At 40.4% G+C, this 23447-nt stretch overlaps 3 protein-coding genes across 3 annotated transcripts; 2 read left to right on the plus strand and 1 right to left on the minus strand.

Moving 5' to 3' along the window:
• The first annotated feature begins 289 nt into the window (after positions 1-289).
• hgs (hepatocyte growth factor-regulated tyrosine kinase substrate) lies at positions 290-8596 on the plus strand. The gene is made up of 20 exons (XM_083896737.1): positions 290-428; positions 1618-1702; positions 1822-1897; positions 2017-2109; positions 2355-2472; positions 2714-2766; positions 2915-2983; positions 3123-3247; positions 4572-4686; positions 4776-4874; positions 4959-5054; positions 5163-5201; positions 5282-5449; positions 5565-5778; positions 5857-6029; positions 6115-6255; positions 6355-6538; positions 6690-6826; positions 6909-7091; positions 7192-8596. The coding sequence occupies exons 1-20, from the start codon at positions 392-394 to the stop codon at positions 7303-7305; spliced, it is 2319 nt and encodes a 772-aa protein (XP_083752863.1). The 5' UTR covers positions 290-391; the 3' UTR covers positions 7306-8596.
• A 166-nt stretch (positions 8597-8762) lies between these two features.
• Positions 8763-9893, minus strand: LOC310933304 (methyltransferase-like 26 B; the record flags this gene model as incomplete). The annotated part of the gene is made up of 6 exons (XM_083896754.1): positions 8763-8810; positions 8888-8966; positions 9071-9138; positions 9228-9287; positions 9374-9536; positions 9694-9893. 6 exons carry the CDS (start codon positions 9891-9893, stop codon positions 8763-8765), a joined length of 618 nt encoding a protein of 205 aa, XP_083752880.1.
• Positions 9894-10448: 555 nt separating this feature from the next.
• mrpl12 (mitochondrial ribosomal protein L12) lies at positions 10449-13410 on the plus strand. Its single transcript, XM_083896753.1, has 5 exons — positions 10449-10605; positions 11661-11856; positions 11949-12023; positions 12367-12501; positions 12882-13410. Exons 1-5 carry the CDS (start codon positions 10547-10549, stop codon positions 12996-12998), a joined length of 582 nt encoding a protein of 193 aa, XP_083752879.1. The 5' UTR covers positions 10449-10546; the 3' UTR covers positions 12999-13410.
• Positions 13411-23447: the final 10037 nt, after the last annotated feature.

The following is a 23447-nucleotide window of genomic DNA, read 5'->3' on the forward strand; positions in this document are numbered from 1 at the left end:
TGTTGATTACTGAATGTTCTATATTGCAATATTTTTGTGTGTGTATTTTATTCTTTATTTCTTTTTATTTTAGGAACATTTTTGTATTCATTCAAAAAAAATCCGGCTTTGATCATCGTCTTACAATACTACCAGTTGTTGTAAACAATAGGTGGAGTTGTGGCTGTACTAACCTTGGTACCTTTGAAGTGTAGTTACACGTAACTGTCGCTGGAGGAAGAATTTTCCTGTTGCTGCTGTTTCTGTGGCGGAAGCAGGAAGTAGGAAAAACTGCCCAGCTGTGCTCTGTGGCTAACAGAGAAGCTAACAGGCTAACAACAGCGGTGGAAGTGCCAAGCTCCGGTGATTAAACGGGACCCCTCGACAGCTACTTTGACACTTCGAGTATAAAATGGGGAAAGGTGGAGGCACATTTGAGAGGCTTCTCGGTAAGTTACGCGGACATTCGTCAACACCCATGATATATTAGCCAACTGCGAGTCAAAGTGCGACGTCTTCCAGCCTATTCTTTTGACAGACGCTCGGGCTGTGGCTCTCGGGCCAGCTAATTATAGCGTGCTAACAGATTCGTTGCTATTGTTTGTTTAGGGCCCAGTTAAGTCTCCCTACATTTAGCAACCATGTTAATTAGCGAGTACAGTCGTATCTGGCCTTGCTTTGTTTTCTCAACAGCCGATCGAACCAGATACTTGTGTAATCTTTGAATTACTAGTCAATAAATCAATCTACCGAGTCCTTATATCAGCATCAAACAGAACCCAAATGGTTCATCTCTATTAATCCACACCTGAATACACACTGAATAACTCGTCAATTTTACAGCTGTATACTGTATAGTTATTACGTTGTCATTAGTTTTTAACGTCAACAACAGGTTAATTCTGTGTTATGTAGCCACTCTAGCAATAATATTAGTCGGCGATGTTTCCATCTAGCGTAGGGCAACATCTAGTGAATAATTTCACTGTCGATTAATCGGTTTGTTGTTTGAACTAGGGAATGCTGAAATGTCACTCGGTGTTTTCCCTAACCCAGAAATGATGACATCTTTGTGATACGTCCAAGAAATCACAGAACTTGCTCTTTTGTAAATTGGTGAAACAAAACTATAGTAATGAAGCCATTATCGAACCCGTTGAAAATTATTTGAGTAATAAATAATTAATAAAAAATAATTGTGTACGTGTAGATGGTTAAAAACAAGAAGTTAGATTAAGAGACAAGTGGTGAATAAATCAATAAACCTGCAACTTGCAATGTTATTTTTGGCTAAACACACTTATTACAGGTATGTTAATTCTGAGAAATGTGTGGAAATGTTGTCCAGACAGCTTGATAATTATTTATAACTAACCACAGTGAAATGCTCTAAGTCCAAATATTGTTTTAATGTATTCTTATCACTGCAACACAAAAAGTGACTTGTGTTTGATCACTTGTCTCTGTTTCCCTATGGGACAATAAAGTATATTGATATTGGTTACTATACTTTACACATTACTGACATAAACTCGAAACTTGGATCACCTTAACTTATCTCTGTGTCATAATAATAATTATGCATTATTTACTTACACAAACATGTTTTTTTTCTACCATCTACTTTATTCATTACAGATAAAGCCACTAGTCAGCTGCTGCTGGAAACTGACTGGGAATCCATTCTGCAGATCTGTGATCTTATTCGACAAGGAGACACACAGTGAGTATAATTCTGCCATCTTCTGCCTTCATACTCGAATTCATTTGACAATTTGGGTTTATTTTTGATTTGAAGAAAGAAAGAAAACTATTGAGCAATATTTAATCTTGTCCTTGCAGAGCAAAATATGCTATTGGGGCCATTAAGAAAAAGCTAAATGACAAAAATCCCCACGTGGCCCTGTACGCACTGGAGGTAAGATTTACAAAATTAACCTACTATTCTGCTTTATACCATATTTACTAATGCACTGTTTTGTTGTGATGGCTTTTATGACAAATGTGGTGAATATTAATGCCATCTTTCCCTTTTAGGTCCTTGAGTCAGTCGTGAAGAATTGTGGCCAGACAATCCATGATGAGGTGGCAAGTAAGCAAACCATGGAGGAACTGAAGGATATGCTTAAGGTCATTCAATATTTATTTCTTAGACGAGAGAAACACTCCTTTTACAATTCACAATAATGTCCTGGATTTTCTTGCTTTACAGTCAAAAACAATGATGTAAATGGAGGAAAAACAGCAAATGAAACTCATTTGTGCTCAGATATGTTCATTTTATGTGACGACAGAGTGGTAGAACATTAAAAAATAGGAATCATTTAAAGGTAAATGGATATTTCCTTCACTTACTGTGGTTCTTTTACCAACAGACTGAACCAAATGTCAGAAACAAGATTCTGTACCTGATCCAGGCCTGGGCTCACGCTTTCCGTAATGAACCCAAGTACAAGGTGGTTCAGGACACTTACCAGATTATGAAAGTGGAAGGTATGTGAATGCTCATGTATTGTTTTTTCTTATACATACCTCAAGTGAGGTAGACCTATTAATTGGGCCAATACTGCCATTAAAAATAATCATAATAACCTGCATTTGCCAATTATAATTTATGAATACTCCGTTTTAATGCAAAATTATGCATTTTTGTTCTCTGAAACTTGATAAATCCTGTCACAAAAATGTGTTTTTCTTCGTTTTTTGACAACCTGTTGTTTTCTTTTCTCAACAGGTCATGTTTTCCCTGAGTTTAAGGAAAGTGATGCGATGTTTGCAGCGGAGAGAGTGAGACATTTAGTTTTTTTCTTATTTTACTGTTGCAGATTTGTGTTAAATAAACAAGGGCTTTCTGTAGAGTCAAGTATACACCATAAACGTAAAATTTTATCTGCTATTGATTGTTTTTTTCATTTGCTGTCTGTCTGTGGTCTAGGCCCCAGACTGGGTTGATGCTGAGGAGTGCCACCGGTGCAGAGTCCAGTTTGGAGTTATGACAAGAAAGGTAGGCCAGGCCTTCTACGAACTAGGACACATGTGGATTTTATGGTTTCCTTCATTTAGTTACAGCGTTTTATGCATGTGTGTATATCTGTAGCTCATGTGAGGAAGTTGACATTTATTTGTGTTCTGTGATTTTCCAGCACCACTGCCGAGCATGTGGCCAGATTTTCTGTGGAAAGTGCTCGTCTAAATACTCCACCATTCCAAAGTTTGGCATTGAGAAAGAAGTGCGTGTGTGTGAGCCCTGCTTTGAGCTGCTTAACAAGTGAGTCCTGTGAAAATTATGTAAATTATGGTGACGGCCCTTGACAGCACAACAGTCTATTTATCTCAAGCAAAGTGGAAATATTTAAGTTGATGTCGTGTGATACTTTTGAAATTGTACCAAATTCTCCTGCTCATGTTTTAATGAATTATTCTTTTAAACACTTGAAAACTTGATCGTTTTTATCTTAAAGTTAAAAGATAGTGGATTGCATTTTCTAAGCTCATGTAATTCATCCCCATTTGTACTTTGAACTGCACTTTGTCTTGGTATTTACTACCATCAGTTAATCAGTTAGACTAGCATCAGCGAATAGTGCAACAATGTGACCGCTGTTTATTATTAAAGGGGTCCAGTATATGATTATAGTTTAGTGGTTTGTCACGGCCTATATGATTTAACTAGTATAATCCATTAAGCTAATACAGGGCTTTACCTACAAAAAACAACATTGCAAAATTGAATGCCATTTTAGAAATAAAGTGTACAGTACAGTTACGGATGGACAATAAGGCAGCTTTTATTTTTATTTTTTTATGCAAAATCTACATGTTTTTTCCCTTTTTAAAAAAATCACATTATACAAAGGACAAATAAATTATTCAAAACAAATTTACATTTATTATATCTGTAAATTTTAACATGAATTCCCCTCGTGTGTTAAATTGCAACCTAACACAAACCTGCCTGCTGCATTTAGTTCCAATCGCATTGAAACAAGTTTGCAGAAGTCGTTGGTTTGCTCGATGTCTAAAACCAAAACAAACCCTGTGCAAAACCGCACCAGTTGCATGCTACTGAGAAGACCAAACCCTTTTTCAGGAACAAACTCTTCACTGCTTGCTGCCATCTTGTTAGTCTCTCAGGGGAAGTGCTGGTGGGGCAGAGCTGCAATGCTGCACCACTATGAACTATGGAGGTGGTAGTAGACAAATAGATTTTCATTAAAAATGAATATTGCTAAACATTCAAATGGAGTGAAATCGATTAATTGGCACACAGTAATACAGTTGTAAAGAGTCTGATCAAATTTAAGTTCTGCACAAATAATCCAGCAGGGCTTTTATATTCATACTGTATATGTATTCTTGTATATGTATAGTATTTGTGATTAAATACACAACGGCTATATGAGGATCTAAAACTTCCTAAGATTTCCTTTTATAACAAATGATTAAAAAGAAAGGTTTACCGAGTGCAGACAGTGGTGTCAACTTGCGATTTCCCTTTTTATTTTTGCATTGTTGTGGTTTCGGTGTTTGAAGTAAGAATACTCTCTAATTTACACGGTTCTTTGTCCTCTCTCATCCCCTTTCCTCTCCAGCCACCCCACCCTGTCTCCTCCACTGAGGAAAGCTGAAGGGAAAGCCGCCCCTCCCCCAGGCGCTGCTGAACTGCCTCCGGAGTACCTGACCAGTCCACTGTCCCAACAGTCCCAGGTTATTTTTCAGAAATAATAATGATTTAGAAAACACTTTTTTTTAATGGGTTTTTTAGACTCTTCTTACCACTGCTCTACTGTCTCTAGATGCCGCCCAAGAGAGATGAGGCAGCACTGCAGGAGGAGGAGGAGCTGCAGCTGGCCATTGCCCTTTCCCAAAGTGAGGCTGAAGAAAAGGATCGAATGGTAGGTTGCACTGTTACATTTTTATTGTTTTCTTTTGCAACCTGTTAACAAAAACCTGACTCACCACCGTGCTTGCTCTTACAGAGGCAAAAGAACTCGTACTCCGTGTATCCTAAAACTGATCCCACCCCAGTGACGTCATCAGCACCACCAGTCAGCACTCTCTACACTTCCCCTGTGGTAGGAATTCACTTTGGCGAAATGATTTACACTAGCAAATATGTTTTGACTGATTGTATTGAAATATGTTTTGTTACCTAACAACATGAACTGTTCACTGTTCTCTAGAACTCCTCTGCTCCATCAGCTGAGGATGTAGATCCTGAGGTACTAATGTTCTTCCATATTGCTTTACTCCAGACTAATGGGAATTCTATGTCATACTAACTATACTGATTATATTCCAGCTGGCACGTTACCTGAACAGAACATACTGGGAGAAGAAACAGGAAGAGACTCGTAAAAGCCCCACCCCCTCAGCCCCTGCTCCTGTGCCAATGGCTGAGCCCCTCCCACCTATCAGTCAGCCTGTAGAAAGTCATGTCCCTGCTGTTCAGCCAGTCAACATAGTGGAGGTATATTGAAATACTTTACTCTTGGTTAATGTAAGATGCTAAAGTTTCATGTATAGTTGACCGGCAAAGGGCTAACAAATGACGCTCTTTGCCTCCTTGTCGTCCTTGCCTCCAGCAGCAGTACCAGAACGGGGAGTCGGAGGAGAACCATGAGCAGTTTCTGAAGGCTTTACAGAATGCTGTCACCACCTTCCTTAACCGAATGAAGAGCAACCACATGCGTGGTCGCAGCATCACCAATGACAGCGCCGTGCTCTCCCTCTTCCAGTCCATCAACAACATGCATCCACAGCTGTTGGACATCCTCAACCAGCTAGATGAGAAAAGATGTGAGTGTCAGCTGCTCAGGGGTGTGTGTGTGTGTCTGTCTCGCCGTGTGTCTAACCTCTGAACCTTGACTTCTGCAGTGTACTATGAGGGACTGCAGGACAAGTTGGCTCAGGTTCGCGATGCTAGGGCAGCTCTTAATGCCCTACGTGATGAACACAGAGAGAAGCTGCGTCGCGCCGCAGAGGAAGCAGAGAGGCAAAGGCAGATTCAGCTGGCACAAAAACTGGAGATAATGAGGCAGAAAAAACAGGTAACGAGATGAGGCTTTCCAAGTTGAACATCAATTGCTACACTAGTAATTAGTGTGCTCACAAATGTCTGTCACTCAAATACAGGAGTACCTGGAGATGCAAAGACAGCTGGCTATTCAGCGCCTCCAGGAGCAGGAGAAGGAGAGGCAGATGCGTCTGGAGCAGCAGAAGCACACAATCCAGATGAGAGCTCAGATGCCTGCTTTCTCTCTCCCCTATGCCCAGGTACACACCGTGTGCATTTATACACTATATTTTATCCCCTCATAAGTCGTCCAGCATAAATTTGTCTACATGTTCATGTCTGTATGTGCTGCTACACAGATGCAGTCCTTGCCTCCCAATGTGGCAGGAGGGGTGGTGTACCAGCCTGGTGCTCCACCCAGCTACCCAGGCACCTTCAGTCCTGCTGGTTCAGTGGAAGGGTCACCTATGCATAACATCTATATGAACCAGCCTGGGCAGACAGCACCTCCACAGTACCAGGCAATGCCCAATACTGCCACAGGTGAGGAGGCTTATAGATAGATAGACCTGGATATAGTTTGAAATTTGGAATCCTCTTGGTAGCTCCAGGTTTTAGTAACTGTATTATATTTATTCAAGGAGTACCTGATATTTTTTATTCAAATATACATGTCTGTTGTCTCTTCACCCAGATCCAAATATGGTTAATGCATACATGTACCAGGCTGCAGGCACAAATGGGCAGCCTGTTCCTCCTCCTGGTCAGGGTCCACCCACGACAAGTCCACCTTACTCCAACTATCAGCCCACGCCCACACAAGGCTACCAGGTCTGGCTGACACCCATTTTCAGTTTATGCCAAAATACTTGGTCATAAAATCAAACTAATTTGTGTCCTGGTTTCTGTGCAGAATGTGGTTTCACAAGCCCAGAGTTTGCCTCCCATGTCCCAGGCTGCACCCACAAATGGTATGGGTTATATGGGCTACCAGCCATACAACATGCAGAACATGATTTCAGCATTGCCAGGACAGGACCCCAATATGCCCCCCCAACAGCAGTACATGCCAGGGCAGCCGCCAATGTACCAGCAGGTCAGTTGCAGCAACAGAAAAAAATTTTCACCTAATGTATCTGCTTATTTCAGTGTTTAATAATAATATTCCTGTTTTTACTTGGTCTTTTTCTTGCTAGGTGGCTCCCCCTGGTGGCCCACAGCAGCAGCAGCAACAACAGCAGCCAGTACAGCAGCAGAGCCCTCAGGCTGTATCAGGCAGTGCGGAGGCACAGCTCATCTCCTTTGATTGAAAGCCTACGCACTGCAGGGTCTGACACACTACACGCTCTCTCTACCTTTGGTTTTTCCCTCTGTCCCTGGACTCTGAAGATGCCCTCCAGAAACACACACACACATACACACACACACTTCACACACACACCTCCTGCCTGCCACCCTAGCTGTGATGTTGTGGCAACGTGAAATATTGTGATGTTGCGAAACTGTTGCTCTCCTTGCCTCTCACTCACTGGAGTATTTGAATGTGAGGCGAAGATACAAGGGAGGACACCATTAACCAAACCCTTCCTCCCTCTTTTTCCCTCTTTCCACCTGACATGTATGTAGAACTTCCTTATTAAATTAACCTCAGAAATAGTCAGTGCTATTAAGTGAAAGACAAATATAATAAATATGATATTGAGGAGAAAAAAAAGACATAACCATCATTTGCCTCATATTTTTCTAAAGCAAAATCTGCATGTTAAGTTTTAATAGTTTTTTGGAATGGAAGTTATATAATCGCAGTGTGGGGAGTGATTTAGAGACACCAGTATGTGCTATGACTAAAGATTATGGGTGTGTGAGTAAAAAGTGACACATTTACAGCGATAGCACAGTCAAAGCCCTGAAACAAATGGCACTAAATCTCCATCATGTTCACAGCTTCACATTCCAGGTGTAGTTTTCATCTCCATCCCATCTATGCACATATGCCCACACAAACATTGGTCATCGGAATTTGCTATGACATTAGTTTGTTGTGCACTGCTTGAACTCCTGAGCATGAGGATGTACGGTATGAGGTGATGAAACGGGGATTATAGATTGTGGGAGGAGTGCAAATGAAACTGGATGGTTGATAAATCCTCAGTTAATGTGGTTTTAATACATTAAATCTTAAAAATCAACTAAAGACCGTTAATATATACATTTTAAAGCAGCCCAGCAACTCTCCAAGGATCATGCATCTCTTTTATTTTTTTTTAAAGACTCATGTTGCTTAACATTGACTACCATGAAAACACAAAAGAGCATATAATCCTATATGCTCTATCATGTGTGCATTTGTGACTGTCACAGATGAGGGTGTCAGCTTAGTAAGTTCAGGTAGGTGTTCTTTTTGTCAAGTGTACTCTCTGTCTCCAGCAACGTGGGAATGATTGCAGGGTGAACATGTGTTGCATGTATGTATCACACACCCAACAGTGATTTCTGTAACTGGTCAGTTGCCATCTGTGAACTTTTATTCTTTATTCTTATTCTTTATTCCATGACACTGATCTGTCAGACTTAAAAGTAATTTTGAAATTATATTTAATAAATATCTGGTTCTTATTGTCCAATTGCGTCATCTGTTGTTTTTTTATTTTTTATTTCCTCTTCAAAGAATTTGAAGACACATTTGGATTGATGACCTTTATTCACCTAAATGTATCGCGTGTCTCGTATAAATTGGACTTAACAATAAACAAAACCCTTATGCAGTTTACATTTTTCTGAAGATTAGGCATTTGTTGTATTCTTCCATCTCCATCTGGAAATGAAACATCACAGGTGTAAAACGCAATATTAAACAATCAAATTACTAACAAAGCACAGTATGTAACTCACTATTCTCTCCATACGCATCCCTTTCTCATAGGCCAGCTGTCTCAGCACATCAATGTCTGGAAGACCCCACTCTGGATTCCTGTGTATCAGAATAAGATGTGGCAGTGTCTTTATACTGTACCAGTAAAGTCATCCAATGCCTCTTGTTGCAATGTAGTTGTGTAAAATAGTTACTGCACTCACATTTTTTGAATCTCTGCATCTAGTTGTTCATTACAACTTGGTGTAATGATGCCATTAATTGCATAAACCTGGAACAAAAAAATGGGAATCATAGGAGGCTGTTTTTACCATAGTTTTTTTTATAATATAGTCAATACTACTGTTGGCACATATGTACCCCATATGTTATGACAAGGCCATTTTGTCTGAGGATCTGACCTGCTCCACTGAAGACACCCTTGGAAAATCAGTAAAACAAAGAGAATTGTTTTTATTGCTTATTAGCACCACACCTTCAGTTGGTGCTTCTATGATCGGGCTTACCTGTGCTGTTTTGAAGGAACTGTACTGCAGTAAGTTGATGGCAATAACAACGTCACAGGAGTTGCAAGGAATGCCTGCCCATTTCTCCCATGGCTCGCTGGCATCCAGGTGGACAGGTTGCAGTATCGTCTTTGCATGGGTTGCAGCGATGTATGCTTTAATACTGTAAACAAGGCATGTAAAAGTGTAGCTTTAATTTTTAACTACTGAATGAGCTGGAAAGTGTGTCCTGTTGCCTGTGAATCTCATGGTAACACAGCTGGGTGTATCACTGTGGTCGCCAGTCACTAGGGTAACTCGGATGCACATAAGACACAAACCTGCCCAGAAGCTCCTCTTTAATGTCTGATGGTTGCCAGGTGACGAAGGGCATCTTCTGGGCAAAGCGTATGACATGCTGCCCGGTGCCAGAGCCCAGCTCTAGGGCAAAGAGCTGCCTGTGGGACTGGTCCTCTAATACATCTTCAAGCACTGAATATAAAGCCTCCCAGTTCCTTTCTGCCTGAGGAGACAGCAGCATGGTCTGGAAGAAAGACTCTCTTATAATGTGGCCCCAGTTGTTTCATTGATTATTTTCTCTCAGAGGGTTCCTCTTACCTTTTCTTGTGCTTGTTGACAGAAGTCAAGTGGGAAATGGGATATTGGAGGATGCTGGATGACTGTACCAGCAGATGGTTGTGGAGATTACCTGGCTTAGAGGATTCTCTGTTTGCTCCTCCCCATGTCCAGCATTGGCAAATAATACAGAAATCAGTTCAAATGTGTGTCTATATACTAGAATTGCAAGTATATTGAGATTGTATGGGATTATATACAGTAATCGGGGCCTATGAGCAATAATGTAAAAATGGAATTATTTTACCATAACCCAACTGTTTAATTATGATTTGTGAGTCATTACAGCTGGAACTATCAGTATTATCTCACTTGTGCATACACAGTTTGTACAGTCCACTTGTGAATCATGGATGTATGTATTTTGATTTTTTTTTACCCTTGACCCTCGTGTGTTTCCGTTGCTATTAACAGTTCACGACACGCAGGGTATTCTGGGTAGGTCAGGCGCCATGTGCTTTTGAAGCAGGGGGACTAGAAGGAGACCTGGCTGAGACGAAGCTGGCCTGTTTTAGAGGAGACAAACACCGGCATTCACGGCTCTAGTTGACGTTAAGCATGTACTGCACTCGACGCTGCCTCCGGACCGCGTTGCGGGCCGCGGCGACAACACACCGGTACGTAACGTCCTTCGAGCGGCAGCATCCATTCATGTAACACCGGTGTAGAAGCAGCGGTAACGGGGTCTATGAGTAACCGGCTGTCTGTCCCTTCAAGGGCAGACCGTCAGTCACTACTGCGGGAGACTGTGGTCGTTAAACTCGCAATTGTCTTTGTAGCCTGTGTACATGCAGAGGGTGAACATTAGCTGCAGCGATTAAACACAGTCACGTATAATAGTTGCGTTACTAGATCTAGAAGGTTGGCTAGCATTAGCTTGGTACATTCACTCTGTGCTTAAGTTAGCTTGAAAATGCTCACCTAAAAGTAAAAACTGCATTTTCGTCTCCAGAAACCACTTGTCATCGTTACCTTTATTGTTATCAAAGAGAAAGAAAACTAATTCTGTAGATGAACCATCCTCCATTTGGCTGCGATAGTTTTGACTGACAAGGTCACAAAAGAGAAACTTGACATCTGTGTTTTTGTTGCTCAAACTACAGTCAGCTTCATTCACAACGTTGTGTACTGTTCCTAAATGAGCAGTTGTGATCCCTTCAAAATGTTGGAATTAGGTTTGATTATTTATGTAAAGGTATTAGCGGTGCCTCACGAGTCGATCGTGATCACGATTCAGGGGTCACGATTTTATTATAAAGCGATTAGACAGAAAGCTGGGGGGTGTCAGCATTTCGAAAGTCTGATGGTGATGTGGGTAAAGATTGTCTCTGAAACTTCTGGTTCGGTTGCTGATGTTTTTTTGTTTGTTTTTCTCCCAAATTGGATTCAAGCCACATTTTGAGGTGCTATGAAACCGTTCAATTGAAAATCAATCATTCTTTTGTGTCATTCTTAATATAATGCATAATATAAAAAGAATGCGTATGCTGCTGTTAGTTTTTGAACAAAGGTTTCTGCACCTCGACTTGTGGGGTGATTAATTGGCGCGTGAGATGTTCTCCTGTTTCCGTAGCTGTAGATAATCTAATTTCATTGTGGATGCGTTTTAGATTTGAGGTGTCCTTCTTGTCTTACTCCCACCCATTCAGCTCTTTCATTTTTCATTTTCCAGGCAACAGCTTCAGCGGCAAATACCAGCCCTGTGTACACTCAGACTGCTGGGGACCAGTACAGCTCGGTCAGATGCCATAGCCACGCCTCCAATGGATGGAGCACCAAAACAGTATCCCCCCAAAATCCAACAACTTGTCAATGACATAGCCAGCCTCACTTTGTTAGAGGTGTCAGATCTCAATGAGCTTCTTAAGGTTTGTGACGAAACTTTAAATGTGCACAGTTTGCCTCTTCAGACAGTTGTTGTCATCATCCTGTAACCATTTTTTTCTTCTCTTTTTTGTAGAAAACACTGAACATTCAAGATATTGGAATGATGCCTATGGGGGCGATGGCTGCGTCAGGTGCAGCTGTGCCTCAGGTGAGAATTATGAAGACAACATAATAGGGGTGTCACGATTCTCACTTTTTAGACTTGCCTAGTTTAGTCTAGGATTATTGGTTTTATGTCATGATAACTTATTCAACTTATTCATTCCCATTTCGATTGTGTGCATGGTGTCATAACCGATGTTATGACCATCATTAATTTGCAATGTACCACATTAAGTCCTTATTGTCAAATTTAAACCATTTATTATCAATATGAATATAACAGTAACCAGTAAATGCCTACATTGTAACGTCATTTCAATTTACAATGTAATGCCAACCTACTTCATAGCACACATTATAACATGCTGCTTTCCCCCATATGAACATAGGCTGCAGAAGAGGAGGAGGCACCAGTTAAGGAGAAGACTCACTTTATAGTAAAACTGACAGAGTTGAAAGCAACTGACAAAGTCAAACTTATAAAGGAAGTGAAGAACTGCATTCAAGGCTTGAATCTGGTTCAGGTAAGTTTCTTAAAAGGACTGAAGTGTAGACTTTAGAGGTCCCTATTTGCAGAAATATAACTTAATGGAACACTGAATGTAGTTTTTAATCTTTTACAGTTAAGCTTTATATTTGATTGATTTGACACGACACACGGAAAGTAATGTCTTCACCAGTACCAATCAGTTTTTATATTCAAGCTGATGCTTCTGCACACACAGTTGGAGCACTTGATAATTCGTAACATTAATATAGAGCAACTACTGCCTTAAAATAGCTTTCAAATTCACATCTGTTACTTGGAATAAAGCAAGTTCAAAACCATGTCTAACCATCTGGTTTGAGGAGTTTTTTCCATCATGCAACTAACTTTTTACTTTTTTCTCTTTTCCTAAACCAGGCAAAGAAACTAGTGGAGTCTCTTCCCCAAGAAATCCGTGCCAGTGCACCCAAAGAAGAGGCTGAGAAACTGAAAGCAGCCCTGGAAGCAGCAGGTGGAACTGTGGTGTTGGAGTAGACCTGTGTGCCCATGGTTTCACCACTTTGCTCCTCATGCACTTCGTCCTTCATTCTCTTATTATTGTATTTTTTTTTTACATGGCAAAGAAGAGAGGAGTAAAAGAAACAAAGGAATGCCTTATGACATTGATACAATCTCTCTGTCAAGTCAGGTGGGGCGGAACAACTCGGACTGAACTTTCCAGGCATACAGCCTCCACATAATGTCCGCCCTGCTGCTTGCCTTTTCACGTCCGTCTCAGATTTGTGTAGCAAACCAAGCTACAGGAATGCCGGCCTGTGTACCAATGAAGTCAGTTTGTCAATGTGCTCTGGTTTTGTCTGTTCACAGGAGAAAAGGTTGTGTGGTTTACCAGGCATCGTCTCTGTTAAAACAAAACCACCAGATTACTGTATTTAGTTGGAGGGATGTCAGGGCTGAGTCTGTATATCACTCATAGAATTGTTAATAATGTGATTAAAGCTGAAATCTCCATATTTTCCTTCTTTCCTCTTGTTGATTTTATGTAAAATGCTGGATATGCAAACTTAAAAAACTGATATGAGAGATGAACTGAAAGGTGAATGTAATGTTTGTTGTGCTTTAAATGTGCAGTTGTGTCTTGTAAATGACCAGCAGAGGTCATAAGAGTTCTAATGTTCACTTCCCACAGGGTGAGTGGCTGCTACCTCACTTGCAATCGGGCTGAAAGTAAAAAGCACCAGTTTCATACAATTAATTACATGGTAAAAAATACAAACACGTCTTAAGAACATTAGACACTTGTTGCTAGAGGATTTATTTTCTATTACAATTTAGATGTGCTGCAGCTAAATGCAGTGGGACTTGAGAATTTGTAGTGTTCTGTCTCTGATTGGTCTTTGTGAACAGACCTGATGTTAAGTTATTTGTGCGTCTTATCCTTTATTTGAAAATGGGCTCTGTCAAGCAGTACTATCAGACCTGACTGAGTGAGTGTTTGTGTGCATACACCTGCAGGGCAGGTGTTTATTCTGCCAAACTGCAGAACAACCATATTTTTTGAGCTGTAGAATTTTATGAAGCTATTTTTTGTGGGTATTATGTTGTGTTTTCAGTAGCCATGAGGAGCTGATAGGCTTAATAAGAATTGTGTGACCTAATTTGATTGGCTTTAATCTAACAAATATTTTGTTTAAGTTGCTATTTTCTTGTATTCACCAGTTACTTGTTACTTTATTCGCTTGAAGACACCAGTGAGTGTCGATCACCACCAGGTGGCGTACTCTGTCTGGATTTACATCCGTAGTCTTGTCAAAAGAGAAGTGTGATCTCACTACAACTGGAACTAAACTTTTGGCACCTGTGAGATTATTCCCCCACAATAATCCTTTAGTAGGCGACTAATTAATTCATAACATGATCATGTTTCATTTATTGAAGCTGTGATTTCCTGAATGTGGGCATGAATTGTAAGGGAAGCCGATGAGGTTTATGCCAACGTGTGACGTGTTGGGAAGAGTAATTGAGTTTAATGTGATGTCATCCAGTGATATCATCTAAACTAATGTTACACTGATGTCGCTTTGCGTCAACACAACAAGGACACGTGAAAATAAGCGTTTTGTAACTAATTTCTTTCAGTGGCAGAGTGTAAAGTGAATCTAATCTAACCACCAACCTCATTGCAATACCGATTGGGGGGGAAAAAAACAACATTAAGAAATATATTTTCTGCAGTCGCATCTCACCTTTAAAAAAAAAAGAAAAAGTGTGTTGAGTGTTTTTCCTTAATATTGCACATTTATATCTATTTGTCTTTGGTAAATATCTGTGTGGTGCAATAATGTACTAATACATAACTGTAAGGAAGTCAGTGTTGAATTTGTATTACACTACATTAGTTTCAGCTCATTGCATATACAGATGTATATCACTGTATTAAAACACATCCAGTATTATAATATCACATTTTTCAGAAGCAGACAAACAATAGGACAACTCTGGCTCTCAAACCTGGATTGGAACCCTGATTAATGGTAGTGGTAAAACCTGTTTGTTCTCCTATTGACAAATATCTGCTGTGAAAAAGGTTTTATCAAAATATACTTTGACGGATTTAATTCTGACCTCCACTGTTGGAAGATTGCTAATTAAATTGCATTATTCCAATAGACATGCTAATGAGTGAACATAAAAGTACAGTATACTGTATATAAACCTGGTGGTATCAAAAGAAGCCAGGCCTGTACCATAAATTCTGACATGTGAACCCGTAAACAAGTTAAATAAAAAAATAAAAAAAGTTTAAACATGACAAGAAGTCAGAAGAACACAAAATACAAGTGATGAAAGAGTCACGTGTCTCTTCCTGAATGTATCAGTTCTACATGTAATTTTGTTGAATTGTACATATTAACAATATGATCGTCGCACACGTGTCATGTCCTATAGCCGTCTGCTCGTGTTTTGTCTTCGCTCTGGCTGTGATCAGGTATCTGGTTACTGTCTGTGTCAACTGTAAGGAGTTCCACACACGGGATTGCTGTGACTATTATATTTGATTGAACGATGTGAATTTGACTCGTGGAATGCTGGCGTAACACAATCACACAACTACAGAAGCAGTCCAGCTGACATACTTTCACACTATATAGTCAGTACAGTATAGAAGTCAGGAAATCTGTGATTGCAGCGGCTGAGGACGAGCTCCTCATTGTGAGAACCTTAAAATTCCAATTTCCCATCCAAAACAAGAGGGGAAATTTAACTAACTTTGTCTATTGCACATTTAAGATGAATAATGACCGTCCACTGTCAGCGTTCAGGGGAGATAATGAGAGCAGCCCTAAACAAAGCTGTCCCACAGTCCTTTGAGAAGCCAATACTAACACTTTGCAGGATAATCAATTTTATCGTTGGCATTTCAGTGGAGTCTCCTCCACCTCTGCTGCCTCTTCATGCATACATTACATTTTAATTAATGTAAAAGTTACACCTATTTTTCTTTTTTATTTAACTGCCACTGGAGGAAAAACTTCTCATCTAGGAAATGAAGAAAACGATCTACTCGGACTTTATTGACCTAATCGTGGGTGTGTGTGTTTTTTTTTAAACTTTTGTTTCCTCCAAAATTGTATCATCGTCTCTCTTCCTGATGAGAATAACCTTAGAGAATAGCTTCCAGTTATACGGCCCTGCTTCAATTTACCCTGTTTTCATACGTTTCAGTTGAACTACTCACTTTGGCAATAATGTGTCTAAACTACTTCCCTCAGTGGCATTTTCAGCACAGACCCACTGATTGTGTTTTGTATCTGAAATTCAGCTCTCCAACTGAACATTTGTGGTTATGTTTCAATCTGACGTAAGCACTCAAGTTGTCCGCTGTAATCTAATCACAATAGTCAACCCCCTTATGCCCTGTACAAGAAGGTGTACAGGTGTGAGCGACCCTCTGCCGCTTCCTTGTAGTGTAATGTTACAGACACAGCAGGAAGTCAGGGTGACGGGAAACACTATGACTGTTACCATGGTGAGGAGAAAAGGTTATCTCGCGCTCCACAGTGGCTCCAGTCCATCCCTCTGTTGGCAGGTGGGAATCGACTCACATGTTAAATTCTACCTTTTCTTCTTTCCGTTGCACAGTTCTCTGGCATTGTTTGACATTTGTATAACGTTAAAAGTCAAGGCTCCTTCTTTTCTCAAACTCAAATGACCGGGGGCTCACTGAGTGTTTAGTTCGTTCATGAGGGAGCAGGCCAAGTGAAGAAGGTCAGACTTTTTGAAAAAAGAAAAATAGGACTTTGATATAATAATATTTATTTATGATAGTATTTCACATAATTTCAAATTAAAAGTGTTTGTTTTGATATGGAATGAGAAATAGTTCACAATATTAATGTATTTATCATGCAAAACTAATCTATTAATAAAAAACCCCACAAATAACTCATTATAAGTTCATATTAAGTGGCTGCTCCAACACACCTGATTCAAATGAATGGCTCGTTATCAGGCTTTTGTAGAGCTCACTAATCAGCTGACCATTTGAATCAGGTGTGTTGGAGCAGGGCAACATCTACACTTAACAAAAAATATAAACGCACAAAGAAAAACTTGTCGTTATTGTTATGTGACAAAACAGAGAAACTATAAAAAAATAACAGTACAACTTTATCAATAAAGTGGCTTTAATTTGCGAGCATTAGGATCAATTTCTGCTGGACTGCTGTGAGGTCGAGACCCTGGTGTGGTCGACATGCTCGGAGATTCACCTCCCGCAGGTGGTTCCTGACTGTCTGTGCTGAAATCCGCCCTATTGTGCAGACCAACAGTCTCACCGGCAGTTCTGGTCGCTGGGCGGAACCGATCGGGGAGGTGCTGGAGCTGCATGTACCGGTCCTGAGCGGGCGTGGTAACACGTGGCCGGCGAGCATGTGCACGGTTCAGTGGAATGATGCACATTCAGTTGTGTTGCCACAGCTGTAATGCTCAAACCCAGCTCTCAGCATGACAATGGTACGCTCCCTCATGATTTGTGACATCTGTGGCATATTGACAAGTGACAAAAGTCCACATTTTGGTGTGCCCTTTTATTGACCAGACCATAAGGAGGGTCATGCATATTGACCACCACTCTGCCATGCTCCATGACTCATGAGTTGAAATATTCAATCTGAGATTGTAGTCAATAGGAGTGGCCAAGTGACACTGGACTACTGGGTTTGAGCAAAGCAAATAATTCCATAAACAAATGCATCAAGAATCTGAGCAAATGTCATGACATTCTACTTTTATTCACCTTTTCCATTCACCAAGTTTGTGCGTTTATATTTTTGTTGAGTATAAAACATGGAAGACAGTTTCCCCCCAGGACCAGGAGTGAGAAACCATTCTCTAAAATAAATCAAAAACACTGCTGATAGGCCGTAATCAGCATTACGTGAATGTAGAAGACATCGTTATAGTATTGCTCACTGCAGCTGTAACACTTTTAAAATCATAATAAAATCACAGTGTGCTATGGTTTGCTGTTTTTAGTGGCTGTTACTGTACCGCTGCAGTCCTCTCATGGGAAAACCTTAAAGTTGCACTAAAACTGACCTCAAATCTGCTTCCTCAGCACTGAACTAATAAATCATTCAAAAAGGCTCTTGTGTCGTGCCAATAAAGCCTATTTTTATGTCTTTTTTCCCGGTGAAGATCATGCATTGAGTTAGATTTACTAAGAAAAGGTGGACAAAGAGTACATTAGAGACATTTGATATATATATATAAATAAAAGACTGCCTGTGATGCATTTAAATCACAGTAACAGTAACTGTTTTGCTCATGCACTAAACCAGCATTTTCCAATCCTGGTCCTCTGGGACTCCTGTCCTACATGTGGATGTTTCCCTGCTCCAACACACCTGATTTAAATAATCACCTCGTCATCAAACTCTGCAGGAGCCTCACAACAACCCGCTCATTTGAATCAGGTGTGTGCTGGAGTGGGGAAATGTCTAAAACCTGCAGGACAGATCCACGAGGACCAGGATTAGGAAACACTGCACTCAACAGACCATACGATTATTAGTAACGCTTGGACATTGCTATTACCTCCGTTCTTATGTTCCATCACACAAGAGAAATATCTATGTGATGGAGGACAACACCATTGTCAGCACAACACTGAAATGCAGGCTATGATTTTTCTATGGGATGGCACCATTTGTCCTTGTTACATGCAGTGGTTGCAAAAATGCTGAGAATCCCAATGAATTCCATTGCATAAACACTTTTTCCACAATGCCTACATTTTCCTTCTCATTCAGCTGCTTTTCTTTTCTTTCTTTTTTTTTTTTTTACACAGCTGGAAAGAGAAAACCTTGGACTGTAATTGCTTCTACCAGAAGTGCACTGGCCCATCAGACAGGTAAAGAACTCTTGTTTTTCAGTATGTGAGCTATTTGTCCCTGCAGCTTTGTTTATGACCAGTCCAAACAATCAGTCTTTGGCGTGCCATTGTTTTATGTGTGTTGTCTTTGCAGGGTATGTTTCACTGTCTGACAGAAACAGCAAAGTTGAGAATTAGGGCATTTGACAAGTCGGACGTCACCTTCATTGTCAATCCTTTCAATCTTTGCCAGGGCCCTGAGCTGAGAGGATGCCCACGAGAACACCTGATCTAGTTTACATTTCATGATTTTCCCCAATAATCTGGTCACCAACCACATTTGCAACTCACAGCCCTCGCTAATCGGCTCATGATCATCAGTTGTGAAATGTAGACCCACCGACACCTTTGACACCCTTGATCCAAAACTGCAAAAACTCGGCCAATCAAATACCAGGACGAGGCGATAACAGCCGACACCTGAACGAAAATACGACACCAGAGAAAAGTCATCTGAAACATGAGATCAGAGACGTCACTGCTACAATAAACACTCAGCATTTGACATGTAGACAGGGAAATTAGTGCTGGTGTCACCTATCATTCATTCCCTGTATCACTCCCAATGTGTTGTTTTTGTGACATGTGTTGTGATGACAAGACATTCCAGTGGGGGGCTCCTCCTGATGACAGATCATGTAGCATGTAACCTCCTCATTACCGCCTACTTAAAACTGAAAACTCATAACGACTGCAAAGTCTGCTGATCACATGGGAGAGTGTGTTGTGTTGAGTGGGATGCACAGTGATCCTGCAATCATTTTGTTTGTGTGTCATTTCTCTGGACTGCACATATTGTATAACCAGCAGAAGGTGCACACTAACCAAAGTGCTAAGGTAGTTAGTATTAGAAGAAGTCAAAGAACATGGAAACAGCTGTATGGCCACGTAAAGAGGCCTCTGAGCTGCACCTTTGCCAGGGCTGAGGAGCTACTGCTTTTGGATTGCTGCTTTACAGCTGAAACAGTAGTGAAAAATCTTCCCCCACGACAAACTCTCTCCCCTTAATGTAATCTGCAGTGACTCTTGTTGAATGTTTCCCCAGGTTAGTCAGGCAGTAATCTGTGTTTCCCAGGGACATCTGTGTCGCCCCTCCTACACCACATGATCACATTATTTTATTATTTATGGAAAACATAACCCTAACCCTAACCATCAAGTCTCAAATCTTAACCTTCAAGTCTCAAGCGAGTCTCAAGTCTTAACCTTCAAGTCTCAAGCAAGTCTCAAATCTTAACCTTCAATTCTCAAGCAAGTCTCAAATCTTAACCTTCAAGTCTCAAGCGATTCTCAAGTCTTAACCATCAAGTCTAAAGACTCAACCATCGTCTTATAACCTTCAAGACACAAGCAAGACTCAAGTCCGAAGTCATTCTTGCAAGCAGTCAAGTCGCATGAATATAGAAGATGAAGCAACCCAGTGTTTTCCGGGTTTCGATAACAAATTGTAAAGGTAACTCCTCAATATTTGAAAATAAAATAAAATAATAATAATACTAAAAATAAAAAATGTAAATACTCGTTAGTCGTAAGTCTCAAGTCCTCAAATTTGCATCATACCTTTGTTACTCTTAGACTTGAGTCCCACATCTCGGCTTCTAATTCACCAAAATAGTGGTATTATTTGTATCCGTCATGTACCTCACGTAGTCTGCACCTTCATTATCCTTGAGGAACATTTTGGGGTCATTGGTCATCACCTGTGAGTTATTATAAGGAAACGTTATGCATTATGAATGCAACTCTAAGAGAATCCAAGAGGTATCACTAATAAAAAGAACACAGAGGAAGTCACACGCACGCACGCACGCACGCACGCACGCACGCACGCACGCACGCACGCACGCACGCACGCACGCACACACACACACACACACACACACAATTATGTTACTGCACATTCTCCACAACCATAACCCACAACAGAAGGGACTCATGCATGCATTCACATATCCACATAAGGCACCGAGGTATAATGACAGACGATGTCTTCTGTTTTCCTCCACAGTATAACAAACACAGATGATTCACATTGTGGCACAATATCAGTTGTATTACAATAATTATGAACTGCACAAAGAAGACTCATGTTTGTGTGGATGCAGACATTAACAGTGTGGACAGCTGTGTATTAGGAGATAAAGTGGGGGTTTTTCCACTAATCAGAGGGTCAATGGTTTAATCACAGAACCTCCAAATTATCTCTGGATTCTGTGCATTAATGTATTATTGCGATGTGAATGTGAACTGTAAAATAAAACTATTACTATTATCATACATTATAACTATGCTTGTTATATAACCCTGATATTTGGTTTTAAAACCTTTTTTAAAAATCTATGTTTCCAAAGAGCATTGCATCTACTAGTATGAAGAAAAACCTTGACTACACTTTACTACAGAGTGACTGTATTTTCATGGCAAGCGAAGCAAAATTCATTTTTATAAAATTATTTTGACTTTTAAATTCTGTGAAAGTCATTGTGGGTGGTTTAGCCGCAGTGTGTGGGTTTGTGGTTTCTTATTATTCGGTGATGTTCCAAGTATTATTGATTTCCCACGTTTTACGTTCTAGTGATGCACAATTAATCATACTCAGTCTCAGAGGACACCTGATATTAGTCCATGTGTCATAGTTTACTTAATGCCAGCTTCAATGTCAGTATTTGAGTGATGATAGCTGTCTTCTGGGGTTTGTGATATAAAAACTAAAGCAAAAAGACAGATTAACTTTCTCACCATAGTCCAAACTGCTGACTGACAGATATCAAGAAGATATTAATGTGTGTGGGCAAGCATTTATGTAAAACAGCTCTTTGGCTTGAATAATATGACAGTGTTGGTTATATAACATAACAACGTCATCTAGCATTAAGTCAGTTATCATCAGTGGCCAAGACTGAAGAACAGCATGATGACATGCTGCAGGTAGTTAATGGCAAATGACACAACAGTATGTTTAACACCACACGCACACATACACAGAGAGAGCGTCAGTCCTATTTCAGTGGATGTTATTTTCTTACCACGGTGGCTTAGTGTGTTCACCACTTAAGTCTCCCATTCACTGATAGAATACAGATTGACCACAATTCTGGAAAAGTGGATCGTGGATAATGATAACACACGCACACAGGTATGAAAACAGCCCATCTTTCTCCTTGTTTTTCCACGTTATTTGTTTCTGGGAAAAGAGAAGAAAGGGACCTCAACCTCTGGTTTAAAGCTGAGAACTGACATACTGAATATCTTGGAACAGTCCTGAGTACAAAAACAGAGTTTGAGATTTCAAACAGGAATAATTCTCACAGCAGATGTTGAAGACTATATCTGGACATTTGGAATAAATATGCATAGCTTAAGCCTGATATGGTGCTTGATATATACAGTGCTGTGCAAAAGTATCAGGGCACTACCAGTGTTGTTGTTTTCATATCTGTCAAATACTATGAGCACTGGCATTTGAATACAACATGTGTATCTAATGATGAAGCATGCCTTGAATAAACCTGGTGTAATAAACCAGATAAATGAAATGGTAGTACATAGGATCATTGGACTTCCCACTCGCTCCCTGACCACAGTTCATGAACAGCAGGTTCGTGGCATGGCTGCCCAGATCCTATAAGACCCCTCCCACGCTCTTTTTCCAGCATTATAGTTGCAGGCTACGGTGTCCGGACTGCAGGACCCAGAGGAGGAGAGCGACCTTTGTTCCCAAGACATTTTTTCTTTTGCACTCTCTGAACTCTCTCATCATGGAACTTAAATACACAAACCTTGGTGCAAAAATGTATATACAGTGTGTTGTATATTGTGGTAAACATGTAAACTGTTAGACTGCACTTTTCCCCCGATGTCCCAACGGGATGAATACAGTTATAAAGTGGCTGGAATAATGTACAGAAACATCTGTGCAGAGTTTGGACTGAAGGTCCCATGATTGAGACTGAAGAAGCCTACAAAGGTGGTTGGGAATGACAGAGATAAGATCCTATGGGACTTCCAGATCCAGACACACAAAGTGGACACAGCGGTCATTGATAAACAGCTGAAGAGGGCAGTGGCGATAGATGTGGTAATCCCAAGCGACAGCAACGTCAAGATGGAGGAACACCTACATGAAATGCATGTTGTGCCATTTCAAGCCCATTACATCGGGTTTATCTTTCAGCTCTGTAAAAGAAAACCAAATTGTGCAGCATCTGCCTCAACCGGTTGGGGTGAAAAGAACAAGAGGACAAGAAAGGGACAGAAGTGAGGTAGAAACAGAAGAGCAGATATCTAACAGTTGTATCGTTATGTTTAGACAGGCAGTTCTGAATCTGTTATGACATATATATAGTACTATAATGTCATTTAATCATAGCATAATAATCATCTCAATACTACTTCTGCTAATAATAATAAAAGCCTTGAACGTGGAAAGGCACAAACTAAAGAGAGAAAGCAGGTTAATGACATGTAATAAAGTCATATTCATACCCTGAGTGTGAAGGAGTGAGTGTGAATGCACCACAGGATTTCCCCTGGCAAGCCTATAGCAG

This window comes from Microchirus variegatus, assembly GCF_963457635.1.
Source record: "Microchirus variegatus genome assembly, chromosome: 10".
Lineage (NCBI taxonomy): Eukaryota > Metazoa > Chordata > Actinopteri > Pleuronectiformes > Soleidae > Microchirus > Microchirus variegatus.

Excerpts from the sequence above, each read along its gene's own strand:
- hgs (XM_083896737.1), top strand. The coding sequence starts at position 392 with ATGGGGAAAGGTGGAGGCACATTTGAGAGGCTTCTCG. Across the intron at positions 1,703-1,821 it reads ATTCGACAAGGAGACACACA|AGCAAAATATGCTATTGGGG; the intron begins GTGAGTATAATT and ends TTGTCCTTGCAG. Across the intron at positions 6,030-6,114 it reads TAATGAGGCAGAAAAAACAG|GAGTACCTGGAGATGCAAAG; the intron begins GTAACGAGATGA and ends ACTCAAATACAG.
- mrpl12 (XM_083896753.1), top strand. The coding sequence starts at position 10,547 with ATGTACTGCACTCGACGCTGCCTCCGGACCGCGTTGCGGGCCGCGGCG. Across the intron at positions 10,606-11,660 it reads GCCGCGGCGACAACACACCG|GCAACAGCTTCAGCGGCAAA; the intron begins GTACGTAACGTC and ends TTCATTTTCCAG. Across the intron at positions 11,857-11,948 it reads ATCTCAATGAGCTTCTTAAG|AAAACACTGAACATTCAAGA; the intron begins GTTTGTGACGAA and ends TCTTTTTTGTAG.